The sequence below is a fragment of the Oncorhynchus clarkii genome, chromosome 24, assembly GCF_045791955.1.
Source record: "Oncorhynchus clarkii lewisi isolate Uvic-CL-2024 chromosome 24, UVic_Ocla_1.0, whole genome shotgun sequence".
NCBI classification, from domain to species: Eukaryota; Metazoa; Chordata; class Actinopteri; order Salmoniformes; family Salmonidae; genus Oncorhynchus; species Oncorhynchus clarkii.
In genome coordinates, this window is record NC_092170.1 from 11736997 (window position 1) to 11755541 (window position 18545).

An 18545-nucleotide genomic window follows, 5' to 3' on the forward strand; every position below is an offset into this window, starting at 1 on the left:
TGCACTTTTTATTCAAGAGTATGTAATGTAAAGAAATACTGCCATCTTGTGGTGTTTATGGTAGATTCATATGTTCGTAGTACAGCTTGTTTCTTTACTTTAATAATGCTCCTTTGTTTCCCCTGAAAAAAAACAAGCTAATCTCGGAAACCCAGAACTAAAAAATCTCAGTTATGTTACATACGTCTGTCAACGAGAGATTAGGTTACTTCTGACCTAGTTTTATTCAGTTAATGTAAAGTTTATGCAGGGGCAAGATTATGCAGTACCCCCAGACTAGTTATAAATTGTGTAACGGTGTAGTCTACACATTAGTCGCTCTAAACACAGCACACCATGTGTAAATGGCATCACCTTTAAGTTTGTCGGTGCCAAATAAGTTGAACATGTCATGAACATAACACCCATATGTATAATGGCCACAATATTTCACAATAGTTACAAATGAACTGGCACTTTAGAGCAGAGGTGTCAAACATACGTGGGCCAGATCCGGCCCACGAGGGGTCCAATCCAGCCCGCGGGGGGCTTGAGTAAAAAAAAAATATATATATAATAATCAGTATGTATATTTTGGTTGGTGGGGGAAACAAACTCCATATACTTTAAAATGACTAAAACCAAATCTAAACTGTGTAAAATGATAATGGACCTACATTCATAGTTTATTGACTGTGTCCAGTTCACTAATAATCACAGAAATGAAGCTAGACAGGGAGCATCGGAAATTACAAATACGATCGATATAGGACATTTTTTTAGCAAATTTTAACGTGGCGAGGAAATAGTAAAAATGTTCAGCACGACTTTCCGGACCGCGTTGAAGACCGAATGCGTCCCCCCCCAAAAAACCTGTGGAACTATGTTCTATTACATATCACTTCCTGCTTGAAACTGTTTGATGGGGAAACAACCATAATGCACCAACTCTATTTTGTCAATGGGTCTTTCCATTCACTAACTACAACCTCAAATCAGGGCTGAACACACAGTAGTTTCTCAACTGATTTCAGTAAATAGGTCAGTATAGCAGTTCTGCATTCCTCATAAGCGGATGTTGTACTTCTCCATTTGGACACAGTTAGCAGTTAAAGTGAGTCTACTCCACTTCCCTCACAGTGCCTTTCCCTGGCCATCCTGTTTGTACAAAGTTCTGTGTAACATAACGGAAGAATGAGTTGGTCAGAATGTCAGATCCCATGTTACAACTTGGCTAAAACTATCCTTTTTATATCATGGATGGTCAGTCCTGCCTATGAATTTGAGAGTGGTTACATTTCTCAGGCCCATCCTTCAGCTTTTTACTGAAACGGGTGACTTATTGTTTCAACTGCTGATTGCCGCTTTAAGCTGAAATTCTCACATAGAACTTAACTTAATTATTCAACATGAGCTGGTTATTACACTAGCTCTGTCTGTGCCGTGTCCCAAATAGTGCCCTATTCCCTACTTTCTAAAAATGTATTTTACCCCCTTTTCGTGGTATCCAATTGGTAGTAGTTACTGTCTTGTCTCATCGCTGTGACTCCCCTACGGACTCGGGAGAGGCGAAGAGAGGCGAAAGTCGAGAGCCATGCGTCCTCCGAAAGACAACCCAACCAAGCTGCACTGCTTCTTGACACAACACACATCCAACCCGGAAGCCAACCGCACCAATGTGTCGGAGGAAACACCGTACACCTAGCGAACTGGTCAGCTTGCACTGCGCCCGACCCGCCACAGGAGTCGCTAGAGCGCGATGAGACAAGGATATCCCTACCGGCCAAACCCTCCCCTAACCCGGGCGATGCTTGTGCACCGCCTCATGGGCCTCCCCGTCGCGGCCGGCTGCGACAGAGCCTGGGCGCGAACCCAGAATCTCTGGTGGCACAACCACTGCGACTATAGTGCCCTACTTTTGACTAGGGCCTATAGGGCTCTGGTCAAAAGTAGGGCACTTTATAGGTAATCGAGTGCCATTTGAGTGCAGACTGTGTCTCAGATCAACCATGCGATCTACTTTCCTTTGACTAATTATTCCCAGAGAGCACCATAACTGAGTAAGGCCAAGAGGTTTTACAATTAGAAACAATGTTGACGTTTAATCTTCTGTGCAATGCAATAATTGCAATATTATGTAAATGTTACATTACATACATCCATTACATTTTTTTCTATTGAAAAGAAAATGAGAAACAACTACATTCAATGTCTATAACAAATAAGTACATCCTGGGGGTTTCTACCCCAAACCCTCCCCAAATTCTGGTCAATAATTCAAAGCAGATAGGGGAGAGGTGCAAGGCGGGAACAGGGTCGGTCTGCTGGTTTCTATATCGACGCTACAACTCTGCCATCATCGCAAATCATAAACCAACAAAAAGGACACGCAGGTCCCTGTGATGTAACAGTAATATCATTACCAAAGTCACCTCAACAAACGAGGCTCAGGTCCCATCACTGATGGGATATAAACCATGTCTCCATGACAGGATACGTCTCATAACATTACCAACAGCCAATCAGAACTGGTGTGCTATGTATAAGGTTGAAACCTGAAAAGAAAGTTGATCCATGCTGGTAGGCTTGAATCCATATACAGTGGGGCAAAACATTATTTAGTCAGCCACCAATTGTGCAAGTACTCCCACTTAAAAAGATGAGAGAGGCCTGTAATTTTCATCATAGGTACACTTCAACTATGACAGACGAAATGAGGGGAAAAAATACAGAAAATCACATTGTAGGATTTTTTATGAATTTATTTGCAAATGATGGTGGAAAATAAGTATTTGGTCACCTACAAACAAGCAAGATTTCTGGCTCTCACAGACCTGTAACTTCTTCTTTAAGAGGCTCCTCTGTCCTCCACTCGTAACCTGTATTAATGGCACCTGTTTGAACTTGTTATCAGTATAAAAGACACCTGTCCACAACCTCAAACAGTCACACTCCAAACTCCATTATGGCCAAGACCAAAGAACTGTCAAAAGACACCAGAAACAAAATTGTAGACCTGCACCAGGCTGGGAAGACTGAATCTACAATAGGTAAGCAGCTTGGTTTGAAGAAATCAACTGTGGGAGCAATTATTAGGAAATGGAAGACATACAAGACCACTGATAATCTCCCTCGATCTGGGGCTCCACGCAAGATCTCACCCCGTGGGGTCAAAATGATCACAAGAACGGTGAGCAAAAATCCCAGAACCACACGGGGGGACCTACTGAATGACCTGCAGAGAGCTGGGACCAAAGTAACAAAGCCTACCATCAGTAACACACTACGCCGCCAGGGACTCAAATCCTGCAGTGCCAGATGTGTCCCCCTGCTTAAGCCAGTACATGTCCAGGAGAATGTCATATGCTGAGTTGCATCCAAAGAACACCATACCTACTGTGAAGCATGGGGGTGGAAACATCATGCTTTGGGGCTGTTTTTCTGCAAAGGGACCAGGACGACTGATCCGTGTAAAGGAAAGAATGAATGGGGCCATGTATCGTGAGATTTTGAGTGAAAACCTCCTTCCATCAGCAAGGGCATTGAAGATGAAACGTGGATGGGTCTTTCAGCATGACAATGATCCCAAACACACCGCCCGGGCAACGAAGGAGTGGCTTCGTGAGAAGCATTTCAAGGTCCTGGAGTGGCCTAGCTAGTCTCCAGATCTCAACCCCATAGAAAATCTTTGGAGGGAGTTGAAAGTCTGTGTTGCCCAGCAAAGGCCCCTAAACATCACTGCTCTAGAGGAGATCTGCATGGAGGAATGGGCCAAAATAGCAGAAACAGTGTGTGAAAACCTTGTGAAGACTTACAGAAAACGTTTGACCTCTGTCAATGCCAACAAAGGGTATATAACAAAGTATTGAGATAAACTTTTGTTATTGACCAAATACTTATTTTCCACCATAATTTGCAAATAAATTCATTAAAAATCCTACAATGTGATTTTCTGGATTTTCTTTCTCATTTTGTCTGTCAAAGTTGAAGTGTACCTATGATGAAAATTACAGGCCTCTCTCATCTTTTTAAGTGGGAGAACTTGCACAATTGGTGGCTGACTAAATACTTTTTTTGCCCCACTGTAAGTGCCTGAGCACATGATTTTACAAGTCAGTACATCATTGGTGGGTAACACAAATACGCCAGTCACTCAAATGTCCTTGTCATCGGGAAGTGCAACTTGTATGGCCCGCATGTCCACCTCACTCTGACTCTCTCTGGGACGGGATTGGATCTCCTCGTAAGGGGGCGGAAGGATCTCGGGGCTTTGATTGGATTGAGGGATAAGGTGACTGGAATCTGATTGGTTGTGAGCTAATGATGGACCTGGAGCCTCCTGGGCCAATAGGAGCTGGGTGGGCCCTCTGCAGGGGGGCAGGTGTTGCCCCCAGCTCCCGTAGACAGCCTCCTCATAGGTGGGCAGAGACACAGGTAGGCCATCCACCATCAGATCCATCTGGTCAGAGGAGCGCCTGCTGAACAACAGTAGAGAGATGATCAGATCACTTCACAGACAGCACTCATACAGTGGGTGGATTTACCTACAATCTAACTGACACTACAGCTATGAAACACCCAGCATCGATGATAAGATGACTATCAAACCACTGAATTTCCTTCTTCCTCCTCCTCCTCCTCCACAGTCTTTCAACTTTCACTCATCAGATTATAAAGATGCTTTCATTACAGGATGTGATGCATTTCCAAGCCTCTACTGTACAAAGCCACTACAGCACTGTAACCACCCTACAGAGCAACACACCTGATTCAACCAATCATCAAGACCTTGGTTAGCTGAATCAGGTGTGTTAGTCCTGGGCTGTAACAAAACCTACATACACTAATGCTCCAGGACCAGGGTTAGTAGTGACAACACCGCTATAGAGGATCCAGTCGTATGAATATAGCTGTGTGAGTGACAGGGATAAGAACCAGTCATATGTGCTTACCTGTGTGAGTGACAGGGAAAAAGGCGGGACTTGATCACCAAGCAGGCCGTGGTGGTGAGAAGGAATATGGACACGCCCACCGCCGTCGTGGCAACGCTAGGGAGTGAGTGGGCCACCTGGTCCTCATAGTTAACATGTCTGTCTGAAAGAAAACACAACACAAACAATCAACACACACACCCATCAACTACCTACAACACACTTAGCTGTGGTCCAGGGCGTTAGTGTGTGTACTCACTAACCCCCCTGAACACACACTGTCGCCCTGGACCAGAGCTACAACACACTCAACAAATACATTCAGGTAGTACACACATCATTTAGGGGAAACACTACTGATACACATATGGACAGCATAAAACAGGGTATTTCAAAGGGAGTCAGTCATGCATCTGCAGGTGTGGTTTCCTATATCCATGACGCATTACATTTCCGTGAGGTTTAATATGGCAGAGGAAAGAGACTGGTTAGTTTGGTGACTTTGCTCACTTCCCGTTTCTTGATGCTGGTTTCCTGCCTCGATGCAGCACAGGCCAAAAGAGGAAGCAAAAGGCTCTAAAGTAGCATGTTAAGAATCTGCTATGTCGGCTTTTGCATCTCACCAAGTAGGTCATTGACCTCTTGTGTGGAACTACGGGGTTGGTACCAGAAAGTTACGACAATCAAATCTTAGCACTTAACAGGCCACACACCATCATGTTAACCAGCCTAACACACTGCTCAGCTCAAGTGACACTCAAAGCTCATGTAGGGCTATACTCAAGGCCATTGAAACTATAGCACAACAGTCATAGAGTGGTATAGAGTGTATGCTTCCACTTGCCTCTTCCACATCCAATAAGACATGACTGAAATTGCCCAGTCCTCGAGGGCCTGATTGGTGTCACAGTTTTGCCCCAGTCCCAGCTAACACACCTGACTCCAACAATCACCTAATCATGATCTTCAGTTTAGAATGCAATTTGATTAATCAGCTGTGTTTGCTAGGGATGGAGAAAAAGTGTGACGCCAATCAGGCCCTCGAGAACTGGAGTCATCCATCCCTGCAGTAAGAGGACGAATGAAGGAGGGTGGTCATAGCGTTGCTATTAATCAGCTTATGAGATGACTATGTGGAAGAAAGCCATGTAACATTTAAATCATCAACCCATCTGTGCCATCAGAGTCCTGGGTTCGCGCCCAGGCTCTGTCGTAACCGGCTGCGACCGGGAGGTCCGTGGGGCGACGCACAATTGGCCTAGCGTCGCCCGGGTTAGGGAGGGCTTGGTCGGTAGGGGTGTCCTTGTCTCATCGCGCACCAGCGACTCCTGTGGCGGGCTGGGCGCAGTGTACGCTAGCCAAGGTGGCCAGGTGCACGGTGCTTCCTCCGGCGCATTGGTGCGGCTGGCTTCCGGGTTGGATGTGCGCTGTGTTAAAGAAGCAGCGGCTTGGTTGGTTGTGTATCGGAGGACGCATGACTTTCAACCTTCGTCTCTACCGAGCCCGTACGGGAGTTGTAGCGATGAGACAAGATAGTAGCTACTACAACAATTGGATACTACGAAATTGGGGAGAAAAAGGGGTAAAATTCAAAAAAAAAAAAAACAAATAAATAAATAAATAAATAAATAAATAAAATAAAAAAAATAAAAAAATAAAATAAAATAAATCATCAACCCATAACCTCCATGCATGCATATAGCCAACCCGGAATCAGCCAAAGTAATTGTTGGGTGTCTGGGTTAATGCATTTACAAAGGCGGTGAGTGATTGAGTACAGAACGAACCTACCTTAAATCACACTGCAACCTTTGACCTGACTGTAGTTTACCTAACACTTATCTCATATCAGTCACTCATAGACATACTCCACACACACATGCGCTAGACCAGGGATGGGCAACTGGCGGCCTCCTTTTGTAGGCCCGCGGATCCATTTCCAAAAATAAATAAGCTGCAATTTCGAAGTTTGGTTGTGTGCATCAGCAGTTTTTCTCTTGTTATGTCAGTCACTGACAGTCACTCAATTAGCCCATTGAGTGACATTTGTTAGATAGGAAAATTAGTATAGCAGCCAGCTAGCTAAACGTATAGTAATCATGGTCTAATACTGACCAGGGGACCCCCATTGATTTTGTTCGTCACTCTCACTCAGATATCATATTAACAACTGTTTCTCTCTCCATCCCTTGGCAAAATGAGTAGAATTGCAAGAAATTGACTTGTGTAATTTTTTTTCTCTAAAATTTAAAAATCTTCCATCCGCCCCATGGCAAAACATGTAGAATTGCAGCAAATTGTCTTTAAAACTGCAACATTTTATCTACGCCCCATGGCAAAATTGCAAGAGAGGAACAATAAAACATCAATGTTTTCTCTCTGCTGCCACTAAAACGTTTTGCTCGCGAAGTGGGGATCTGACTGCATATGTGGGTATGGATGTGGGTACACAGACCCGCGAGCCACCGCAGCGCCTCATGATGAGTTCAGATTTATTGTTGCCCCCACCCCCATCAAAGTTGCCCATCCCTGCTCTAGTCCATTACACTAGGAGCAAAGGTTTACCCCTCCTCCCACACGGCCGTGGTGACTCACCAGCTGTGGACAGACAGGTGGGCACGCTGGGGATCCATTTACCGTGGCGGCAGCGCGAGCTGTGCACCTCTTTTGGGATGGTGTAGCCGGGCTCACAGAAGTAGTAGATCAAGCTCTTCTGGGGGAAGCCTCGGCAGGGGGAGGGCTCGCAACGGAAGCCCCCGTGTTCTGGCACCAGTGGGTGGCTGCAATTCCCTTGCCTGCCTGCGGATGAGGCATACAGTTTAGTTGTTAGACCTTGTTGTTGAATCGAACCGGCAGTTATTGTATCTCAAAGATCTGTGATTCAGGTTGAAGAGGAAAAAAGCTTTAGGTAGAGTGTTTTAATAGATACGGTCATATGAATGGGGTAAGACAGGTGGAGTCTGGGAGGAGGAGTCTTGCAGGTCTGGGGAGAGGGCTAAGTATCATTGCAGCATGATGCAGGTTGTATGTCCAGATAGTTATATAGTTAGCTCTTACAGATGGATTACAGCTTTTGGGTGCAGTGGTGACTGTTTCAACAAGTACATGGTGGTGCAACTTGGATGCCTAGCAGAGGTGATGACCTGGGTGGGCAGTTGTGGGTGGTTAGGGTGGGTGGTTGAGGAGGGAGACGGGTACCTGTGGTGAGGTCTGGAAGGGCGACCAGGAGAAAGAGCCCGTAGCCCAGAGTGATGTGTCCACACAGCCATAGAGACTCCCGCTGTGCAGACATCAAAACAGCCTTCCTGCAGGTGCAATAAACAGAGAACTCAGTGCCCTGCAGATAGTCACGCACATACATATGCACACAAACAAGCATGCACGCATGTGCACACACACAGTTGCAAAATATCGACAAATATCTAATCATGCACTTGGAAAGCCTCCCCTTTTGCCCTAACAAAGGCAGGGGACAGTGGTTCAAAGCTGCAGCTACCATAAACACCCACAGCCTGACCCTGAATGAGTGAATCATTCCCAAACCCTGTACCCTTTCATTTCCAGAAACTGGAACTAAACTTGGGTTATTGTTCAACACCAGACATTTATCAACATTACTTATATGACTGGTAGTGTTTTTTTTGTTCACCTGGCCCATATTTCCTCTCTTAGCACTGAACTTGACACACAGGTATGGCACAAACACAAATCCCATGGCGGGTTTCGGAGCGCTTTCATATCGGGGGTGCAAGTCAACTCTGGAACAGCAGGGGAGGTCCCTGCCAACACCATGTGTGCCGTTCTCACATAGCCTGCAGGTGTAGGATCTTAAATTGAGCCAGTTTGCTACAGCAGGAAAATAATCCTGCAGCAACAGGAAATGTGAATTATTATGTGGATTAGAATTCATTTACATTTTTGTAGGGGTTGATAACATTTTCATAAGGGAAAATCCAGTCTGAAATGTCTAAACGTTTATTACACATTTCTGAAGCTTTTTTAAACCTCAAACACACTACACATTTTAAAATTCCTGCATTGCTGGTAGGTTCTCCTGCAACAGAGTGATCACATTAATATCCTACACCTGTTTCTATCAGGCAGTGAGCTGTGACCACAATGTAGGTGGGTGGCATCTTACTCACCATCTTATTAAAACATGACTTCTGTTCATGAATAAGCTGTGAAGTATGCCATTATAAATTGCTCCAGTTCCATTATAAAGCATTACTTTAAAACGCAACACTATAAAATGAAATGTAATAAACATCTATCAATTAATTTACTAATGTAGAGACAATAAGTTGTCATCAACAAATCTAGTAAAAAATAAACATGTTTTTCTCCTCTGAATGGATTTGGTAACTGTTTGTCTTCTGTGTGCCTGTAATGATTCCCATGTTTGATAGGTTAGTTAGTTAAGCAACAAGGCCAGAGGGGGTGTAGTATATGGCCAATAAACCACGGCTAAGGGCTGTTCTTAATAAGCACTATGCAAGGCAGAGTAAAAACAAATGTTTTGTCATACCCATGGTATACTGTCCGATATACCATGGCTTTCACCCAAACAGCATTCGGGGCTTGAACCACCCAGTTTATAATCAGTATTATAAACTGGATGGTTCGAGCCCTGAATGCTGATTAACCGACAGCTGTGGTATATGAGACCACATACCACAGGTATGACAAAACATTTATTTTTACTGCTCTAATTACGTTGGTAGCCAGTTTATAATAGCAATAAGGCACCTCGGAGGTTTGTGATATATGGCCAATATACTCCACGTTGCGTCGTGACTAGGAACGGCCCTTAGCCATGGTAAATTGGCCATATACCACACCCCCTTGTGCCTTATTGCCTAAATAACCCATGGGTTTAATGACTTCTGCTATGTGGTACTTCGCACAGCTGCATCCCTGTTTCTGTAAGTGTCATACATGGATGGCATTGGCACACAGTAACACTTTTTATGCCATCCCACTCATCCAAGAGGAATAGGCAAGTGGTCAATTATAACATGACTCACACTACCTATGTCTTTGTGTTATCATGGAAGTGAGGAAATAATATCAATGGTCATTTTATGCATCCTATCAAAACACATCCAGGCACAAATTATAAGGAAGGACCTTGTAGACTACGGCAGAATATGGTAAGCAAAGGCTATTGTGTTAATCATAGAAATAAGGCTCATAGAAATAAGGCTAGTGTTTGTGGTACGTTCATGACAAACCGAATAAATAACCTACCAGCGCTCGCTGAACATAAACGCGCAACGGAGCTGAATGCACAGGTGCATACCCAGAAATCACCAGACATCCCCAAATAAGTACAAATGCCAAAGCTGACGCATTTATATCATATCCAGAATGCTAATATGTCAAGCCAGTCTAATTAAAAATCGCAATTTTCTTTAGCCGACTAAACTCAACTTCCACTAATTAAACAAAATATTCCTACAGCCTACATCAACACTCTGTCCTACAGGCTAGTCATATCCTACATATCACATGTTCTATTATTGGGGTTACATTTATCTTTAGACAAGTAAAAAAAAATACTTGGCTAAAGATAACCTCTTTACCAATAAGGCTACTCACCTGTAAAATCTAGATATAGGAATATTCCGTTCAAAGACTAGTCCAAGATGGTATAAATCAATACTTCCCCGTCTGTTTGATATACGATCCGCTCGAGATCAATATCTAATTTGTTTAATTCTCCTCCAGATTAATGGGGCATATAGCAACAACTGGATCTATTTCACAGCCGCTGACAACGGAGTCATCGCTCAGCTGTGTTTTTGACAGGAACAGAGAGACTTATCACAGGCTCCAGTCCCGACTACGCGCGCTGGTGACATTGATCGAGTTAGTTTTTCAGGGTGGGTGGAGTTGCCTCATTTTAGGCCATTCCATTGGTCCTTAAGCGAACTCTCCGCCCGGCCATGTAAAACGAACTCCACCACTGTATACAGTGCGTCTTCACACAAACCCCACCCTTAGCAGGCGTCCGCTGGACCTTGTCATATTCAGTAAATTCGAGCTAAATTTCGCAGAACTGTGGAAATTGAACATTCGGTTCACCGCAGTATAATGAGCGGTCATTGTTTTTGGACCACGCTTTTCACAAATCCTCTGTTTACAACACTGTCTCCACCGTGGTCGCCTGCTAAGATGAGTGAAGTGAACAAAACAAGTCTACAGTGCAAGGCCTGATGATACTGAATCACATCTGACAGAAGGACCAGACGGAAGTGCTAAGAATATAGTGCGCCAATGCAACAGAATTTAGTTCCTTCCAGAGATACATATTGTATTGTGTAATATTTTACCTTCAAATATTTCTCCAATGTAGGTTGATAAATATGAAAATAGACAAACGTCTGGCCGTACCTAAGATACAATATAACTAGCGAACTTATTAGCTGTGCTCCAGCCCATACCTTTAAATGTGTGACGATTTAAAACCATAAATCAAAGACAAATGTTATAAATCATCAACACCATCATAATCATCCTCACATAACCACAGGCCAAGTCTTTTTAGGTAACCTTTATTTTACGAGGCAAGTCATTTAAGAACACATTCTCATTTACAATGACGACCTACCACGGCCAAACCTGGACGACGCTGGGCCAATTGTGCACCGCACTATGGGACTCCCAATCACAGCCGGATGTGATTCAGCCTGGACCTGAACCAGGGACTGTAGTGACGCCTCTTGCACCGAGATGCAGTGCCTGACCGCTGCACCACTGGGAGCCCAAGATGATGAGTACCATCTGAGACTAAGGCTATTGCTATAACACGACTTTTGAAATGGTTGACATCCTCAAATGGTTACACAAATGATAGGGCATGACAAAAAACTTACAGTTTTTCTAAAATGTATTTGCCAAAAATATTTAAAATTAGTTGTTTTTACAATAACCAACAGAAATTCAAAAATCCAGGGGTGGGTTGGAACTCAAGAAAAACTGTCAACCATCTCAAACTTTACAATACTGATGCCTAAATGATTTAGCATACAAGAAAGTGTGAAAAATGATCATACAAACAAGTTGGAGAAATTCACACAAATATATTAGTAGGCCAGTAGGTGTCACAGCTCCTAATTTGAATTTGAGAATCCTTTCAACAAACACAAACCAACGATAATGAGTTTACTCTGAGACACTACAGACTTCTGGAGATTTGTAAAATCATCATGTACATTTGCAATTAACAAAAATTACAAAGGGAATCATATTGATCGTGTTACTTTTCTGAACGTTAAGGCATTTACACACAAAATAACCGTGAAAAAAAAGCAAGTTAAGCGGTTCTAACCTTGACAGGCATTAAATGAAGTAGAAGCTACAGGAATGTCAAATACCAACTGCGGAATGTACGCGATTGGTTTCATACCAGTCACTGAAAACTGTAGTTGACGTGAGTGAAACCTATGGCGATTGAAATCACATCTTACACGTGGGGGTTAATGAGATGATTCAATTCTGTAGTTTGAAGAATCATACGTCTTTTTTTTTGTTGGCATTCATCATTACAGTATATGATATAAAACACAAAATACCAGTGTGCCATCAGTTCACGGTAATGATTAGTTAAGCGATTTAGAAATATACAGTATGCAAAGATGGATTTAATGAGTATCAAAACAGGATTTGTTTAGAAAATCTGCACAATTACAGTTACAAAACTTTGTGAGCAATGAAAAGTGATCAGTTCAGAATATTGTTGAAAAAGCAGACAGTGAATTACTAACTTTGATTGTAATTCTTTCAGCCCATCTTTTCACTCAGTTTTGCAAAACTAAACTGGAAGAACATTTTATTTTTTTTACACATGGAACAGACGGATCACATCTTACTCAGGCTTACCAATCATCATGTCACTTTTAACAGACATCCACTTGTCTTTTGTAAATATGGAATATTGACAGAATGTTAAAACCGTACAGTAACCTCAGACGCATCTAATTAACAACAATACTTCACAATGTAGTGTTAGTGTCTACTTATGGAGTCTGTTCCGATATCCTCACTGAAACTCACAACAGACACATTGGCTACTCTTTGCTGTGCACTAAGGCCTCGTGGTCTTTGGATGCTCTCTATGGTGAATGTACATATGCGACTTCGTCTTACTACTCTAGAATTGGAAGGGAAAGCTCAGAGAAAAATGAGGACTAACGATGAATAGAGCCCTATAAAACCTGTTAGATTTTTTTGCCCAAATTCTGTTTTTCCAGGTTTCCCTCAATTTTTTCATGTGTTCGCTCTCAACAACAAAAAGATCACACGTTTTAAATAGAAAAACAGCATTTGATGTTCTAAGTCCACCACAATGCTTAAACCACATCAGGAGATCACTTTCGAGGTCTGTGAAAAATCAAAGACATTTATATTTTTGGCTGTAGTTTACACCAGCCAAGAGACTTGTTTGGTTATCTGTGTTTCTGTAACGTGTGATTGCAGTATGCTGAACAATTAAAAAAACATTTTTTAGAAAGCCTTCCCATCTACCTGAAGACGGTGATTATTAGCATCATTGCTAACGGCTACACGAAGTGGTAGACAAACGTGCACTCAGATAGGGGCATTACCATGCCTTTTGCTTCTGAAAGTTGAAGGAAAATACAAATCACGGATGCAATTTGTTTATGTCTTATGATAATCTTGGCTAAATAATACATTTTCAAATACATTTAGTTGATTTCCTACCAAAGTTCAATAAATGTAATATTATTGAATTCCGTTTTAATGTCTGGATTCGTGATTCCACCCACATAGACTTTCGTAGGGCCCTGCATGAAGTGTGTGTGGGTGATTGTGGTGAGTGTTTACTATTTCAGTTTGCATCTGTGGGTCTGTTTTCTGCCATACAGTTCCTGTCATTGCTACATTATGGACAAGAATTCAGTTATAGCAGCTGTTGCACACTTCATTTAGCCAAGCACGAATTTTCACCTTGTGTGTCCGTTTCCTGTTCTAATAAGCCCTTAAAGCTGGGATCCTTATCCAAAATGGTGAAACAGTCACGTCCATTTGCGATATTAATACCACCCCCCATGCTGCGCAACGCTCCTCAGCTCGGCAACAAAAAAATAATGGTGGTGGGGCAGCCGGTGTGACTGTTTCCCCCTACTGCAGATTCCATCTTTAAACACAGAGCCAGTTTGTGGCTCAGCACTACATTCACATAGTCCAGAACCATTGTCCAGACTGGCCAGGTTGGGCGTTTAAGAAATGAATCATTAGGAAAAATGACAAAAATAATGTACTTTCTGTATATACAGGTGTGTATGTGTGTGGGGGGCTTTCATAAGGGTGGTCCTTCCGTTGACCTAGTGGTCACTACTATAAACTAACAGCTGAAGTCTACAGCAGCAGATCGAGGGGTTACAGGGAGCACAAACTACATGGCTAAATTCCTAAAGTACAAATTAGCCTTTAGAAAGAAACAGCTGAAACTCTGCCTTGATGTTCACTTTATCATGATATTCTATTAAACACAGGTATATTAAAATAAACTAATTATCTTGTAATAAAAAATAATTTAAAAAAACCTATATGATATATTGGAATCAACCAGGCGTGCAGCTTCTATCTCAGAACAGTGCTTCAAATCTCACTGTAACCACCCAAAAATAATCACAAAATAGAGAAAACAAAGCGGATATATCTATGTTCATCATACTTACCAGAAAAATAAAGAAAATAATCTAAAACACAACTCCAGTGTCTACCTTTGCTTAGTGTTTGTAACAGGAACCAAGTGTTTACTTTCATTAAAAAAATACTTCAATGCATCATGTGGTAAGAGAAAAGCATAGTCCTCCTTCAGTAGTCTTTTCTGATGTCCTGTCTATTGGAATAGAGTTGAGTCTGGGCCATGTCGTGAGGAAGGCCTGTAGTGTGGAAGCATGGTTCAGGCCATTCAGTTAGGATGCTAACAGTGTTTTTTTGTGAGTCACCCCAGCAGGCAGCACTTTCCAAGCCTCATTCTGCACCAAACCGCTCAAGCTATACATCCTTGTAGTGTCAAAATCTTTTCTCCCATAGGAAAGGGGACAGAGATCCTTTTCATTTCAAAAGGTTCTTAAAAAAAAAAGAAAATAAGCTTGACCAGTAAAAATGCTAATATGAGCTGGGCAGTGTTTCTCTGCCCCCCCCAACCTCCTCGCTCCAGAACAGTGAGAGTCCGAGGTGTGAGCTTGGGGAGTTGAGGGTCCATGTGACACTACTCCTTAGTGGGGGAGAGGTCTCCGCTCGCTCTCATCTCATGCGGTTCTGCCTCATGAGAGGCACAATGCAGGAGGGCGGGCCAGCCTTGCTCAGGAAGGGGTGCTTGAGTAGCTCATTGGCTGAGGCCCTCTGGGTGGGGTCTCGCACCAACAATTTGTCCAGGAAGCCCTTGAGAAGAGGAGAAACCTGGGAAAAATAACAAAGGATGACTATCAATTTCAAAAATGTTGAATAACAGGGCCTTGTGTGAGAGAGAGGCTCTTTCTAGTGTGCCTAGTACCTTGTGTAAGTTCTTGAGTTTGGGTGGTAGGTTGTCACGGATCATCTTCATAGCTTTGAGGGGGGGCTCATTGAAATAGGGGGGCTCTCCGTCCACCATCTCGATCACCATCACCCCCAAGGACCAGATGTCCACCTACGGGGTAGAATATTGTATACACACAGTGATCAGCGATAGTTTCAAATTATAATGCATGCACACAGACACAACTAACTGGACATTACCTCAGGCCCATAGGGCAGTCGTGAGATGAGCTCTGGGGCCATCCAGTAGGGTGTGCCCACCAGGGACTTGCGCCGCTGCACCTCTTTCGACACCTGGGCGCAGAAGCCAAAGTCTGACAGCTTCACCTGGGCGGGGCAATAGAGGAAAGGGTCAGAGCTTTTAATTAATTATTTACGGGGGAAAAAACACAGGCATTCTAAAAATACTGCCATCTTTACAAATGACTAAATGAGACTTTTCAGCTGACATGGACGTTATGCGTTATAGATTGACAGGCTGAACTCTTAGCGTACCACAAACAATCCTCTATCTAGCAATGTGCTGCTTTACAGTATTACACATCACAGTAGAACACCTCCCACAGTTCTCTGAGAAAACCTTTGCAATGCCTGGGTGGATGAATATCCTGTCTGCCAATGGTGACCTCTGAAGAACAGGGCTCACTGACTAAAGCATGCTTTGAATTGGTAAGGGGAAATGTGAATACACACAAACGCACGCATGCAAGCACACACACACACTCTTCTGCCGAGAATCAGCTGAGGGTAACTGACTACACTTCCCCTTAGGTCAACCACAATAAGAGCTAAGCACAGCCCTTAGCATGCCAACCATGACAGCTACAAGTGACTTCAGGTTGACACTTGGGCTCAATAAAAGATAAAAGAAACTGTTGTATCATCTACAAACTGTTGTCGGGTAAAGTAAGAACTAAATTAACAGCGTGAGCTTCAAGCCCTCCATTACCTCTCATACTGTATATTACAATACTTTGGGAACAAACATGACTGCAACAAGTTCCTCTTTCCCATATCTTCATTTTCACAGCAGGTTTCATATCGTTCCGATATGTAAACGAGATAGCCTGTTATGACTGGGCGGTATGGGGAGGGTTGTCACAATACCAGTAATCCCAATACTCGGAAGTAATATCATGGCAAAGAAACAAAACAGCAGACATTCTGTTGGACACGCAGAGCCTTCTTTTGTCACTCATTCACACATTATTTTCCAAAGCTAGGCCTCGATCACACAATACTTTATATCATACAGCAGCTTTTTCAAGGACCATAGAGGGGAGTCTATTCTGCATTTTCTTTTTTGCTATGGGACAATTATAATATTTTTGTGTATGAAGCAGGGTTGGGGTGAGTGATGTGTACATACTCCAGTCTTATAATTGTCTATGAGGGAGGTGGTGATGTAGGGTTGGGGTCAAAAAGAAACAACAACAAAACCATGACTGAAACTTACATCGGATCTCAGATCAATTGTCTGGGGCCAAGTTAACCTCCCTTTCATGTAAGAAAGTCATGACCATCATGTTTGACCAATTCAATTTTTATGTAGAAGGACAGAGAAGCTCAGTTATGGTGACTTTTTGAAAGGACATTCGACTCCAAAATTAATGAAAACATGACGCGGACACCAGCTGAAATATAATTTCTATCTCCATAAATGGGCCCAATAACATATTGGTAAGAATGTTAATTATTTAAACATATTGGACCATGTCCATATAACCTATGCATGGTCTATATTATCAGATGTGCTATTAGCAATAAGCATTATCACCTGTAGCCCAACTGATGAAGCATAGTGGCTATAAAATGTACGTAGGCTGAAGCATTGGGTTTGTCCTTCTGCATTCACCCTATTGGACACAACATCCTGATTTATAATAATAATTAATAACAATATATATCAATTAAAATTCACCATTACAGTGTCATGGCCCTTGTAAGATGACTATGCCCATTTAAGTGGTCTGTTGCACAGCTGCCCATAAACCATGCTTGAAACTAAGCGTAAAAGTAGAGAAATAAAAGAGGGAGCAATGTAAAGAATGTCAGTTCAGTGCACACAGCTTAACAGAGAAAATTAAATATTTGAGAAGAAACTTATTTTGGAATATATTTAACAGAACAGACATGGCCAGGCCCGGCCCACCCCCCATATATGAAGGAAATCCAATGCAGTCACAGAGCTTTAATCTCTGAAGGCAGGTGTACGTACTCTGCCGTCGTGAGTGAGCAAGATGGAGTCACTCTTGATGTCCCTGTGGATGACGCCCTGGGTGTGCAGCACTGACAGAGCCTTCAGCACAGACAGGCACACTGTGGCTATCTGCTCCTCATTCATCCTGGACACACACACACAGGTCATTAGCACTCAGAGCTGACAGAGAAATAACATCTCACACCACAGGTTGCATTGCAGTGACATGAGAGTGTAGACATGCGACACTACCACCTAGTGATGAAACAAATAACTAAACAAAAAACTTTAGTGGTTATTTTTACTTAACTAGGCAAGCCAGTTAAGAACAAATTCTTATTTACAATGACGGCCTACACTGGCCAAACCCGGACGACGCTGGGCCAATTGTGCGCCGTCCTATGGGACTCCCAGTCAAAGCAGTTGTGATATGGCCGGTTGTGATGCAGTGCCTTAGACCGCTGCGCCACTCGGGAGCCCTTACCATTGCTTGTACTGTAAAAACAGCTACGATATGAGCAGTTGAACACTATATGACTAGTATGATTCTAATTCTAATCACCATAGCTCAGGGCTGCCCATGGCCCTTCCTGGAGATCTACCGTCCTGTAGGTTCAGTCCAAATCTATTTAACACACCTGATTCTGCTCACCAAGACCTTAACTAGCTGAGTCACGTATGTTAGGTTAGGGTTGGACTGAAAACCTACAGGACGGTATAGTTCCAGGAAAAGGGTGGGCAGCCCTACCTAGTCCTGCTGGTCAGTTGTCAGAGCAGCAGATCAACGGTCATTGCTATCCGGGACCCTTGGTACGTCCAACTCTGATATCATCTCATTGAAGTTAAAATGTAAAATAGTTAGGATGTAGGCTATGGAAATC

General features: G+C 43.0%; 2 protein-coding genes across 4 annotated transcripts in view; both read right to left on the reverse strand.

Annotated features, from left to right (window-relative positions):
* Positions 1–2724: 2724 nt before the first annotated feature.
* Positions 2725–10708, reverse strand: LOC139382508 (sushi domain-containing protein 6-like). Of its 2 annotated transcripts, none has more exons than XM_071126601.1 (5): positions 10512–10708; positions 8109–8215; positions 7506–7709; positions 4932–5073; positions 2725–4454 (listed from the first exon to the last, which is right to left on the reverse strand). In XM_071126601.1, the coding sequence occupies exons 2-5, from the start codon at positions 8200–8202 to the stop codon at positions 4133–4135; spliced, it is 762 nt and encodes a 253-aa protein (XP_070982702.1). In that variant the 5' UTR covers positions 8203–8215; positions 10512–10708; the 3' UTR covers positions 2725–4132. The 2 variants fall into 2 exon arrangements, with proteins under 2 accessions (XP_070982702.1, XP_070982701.1); XM_071126600.1 differs by having other exon boundaries at positions 4003–4457; positions 10512–10697.
* Positions 10709–11453: 745 nt separating this feature from the next.
* LOC139382506 (serine/threonine-protein kinase PAK 4-like) overlaps positions 11454–18545 on the reverse strand; it is a 28687-nt gene continuing 21595 nt past the window's right edge. The window contains exons 7-10 of one of the 2 annotated variants that reach the window (XM_071126596.1): positions 17683–17809; positions 15666–15791; positions 15442–15576; positions 11454–15347 (exon numbers count right to left, since the gene is read on the reverse strand). In XM_071126596.1, the coding sequence (XP_070982697.1) occupies positions 15192–15347; positions 15442–15576; positions 15666–15791; positions 17683–17809 (544 nt within the window). In that variant the 3' untranslated portion in view covers positions 11454–15191. The remainder of the gene's footprint in view (positions 15348–15441; positions 15577–15665; positions 15792–17682; positions 17810–18545) is intronic. The other variant, XM_071126597.1, reaches the window with a different exon arrangement.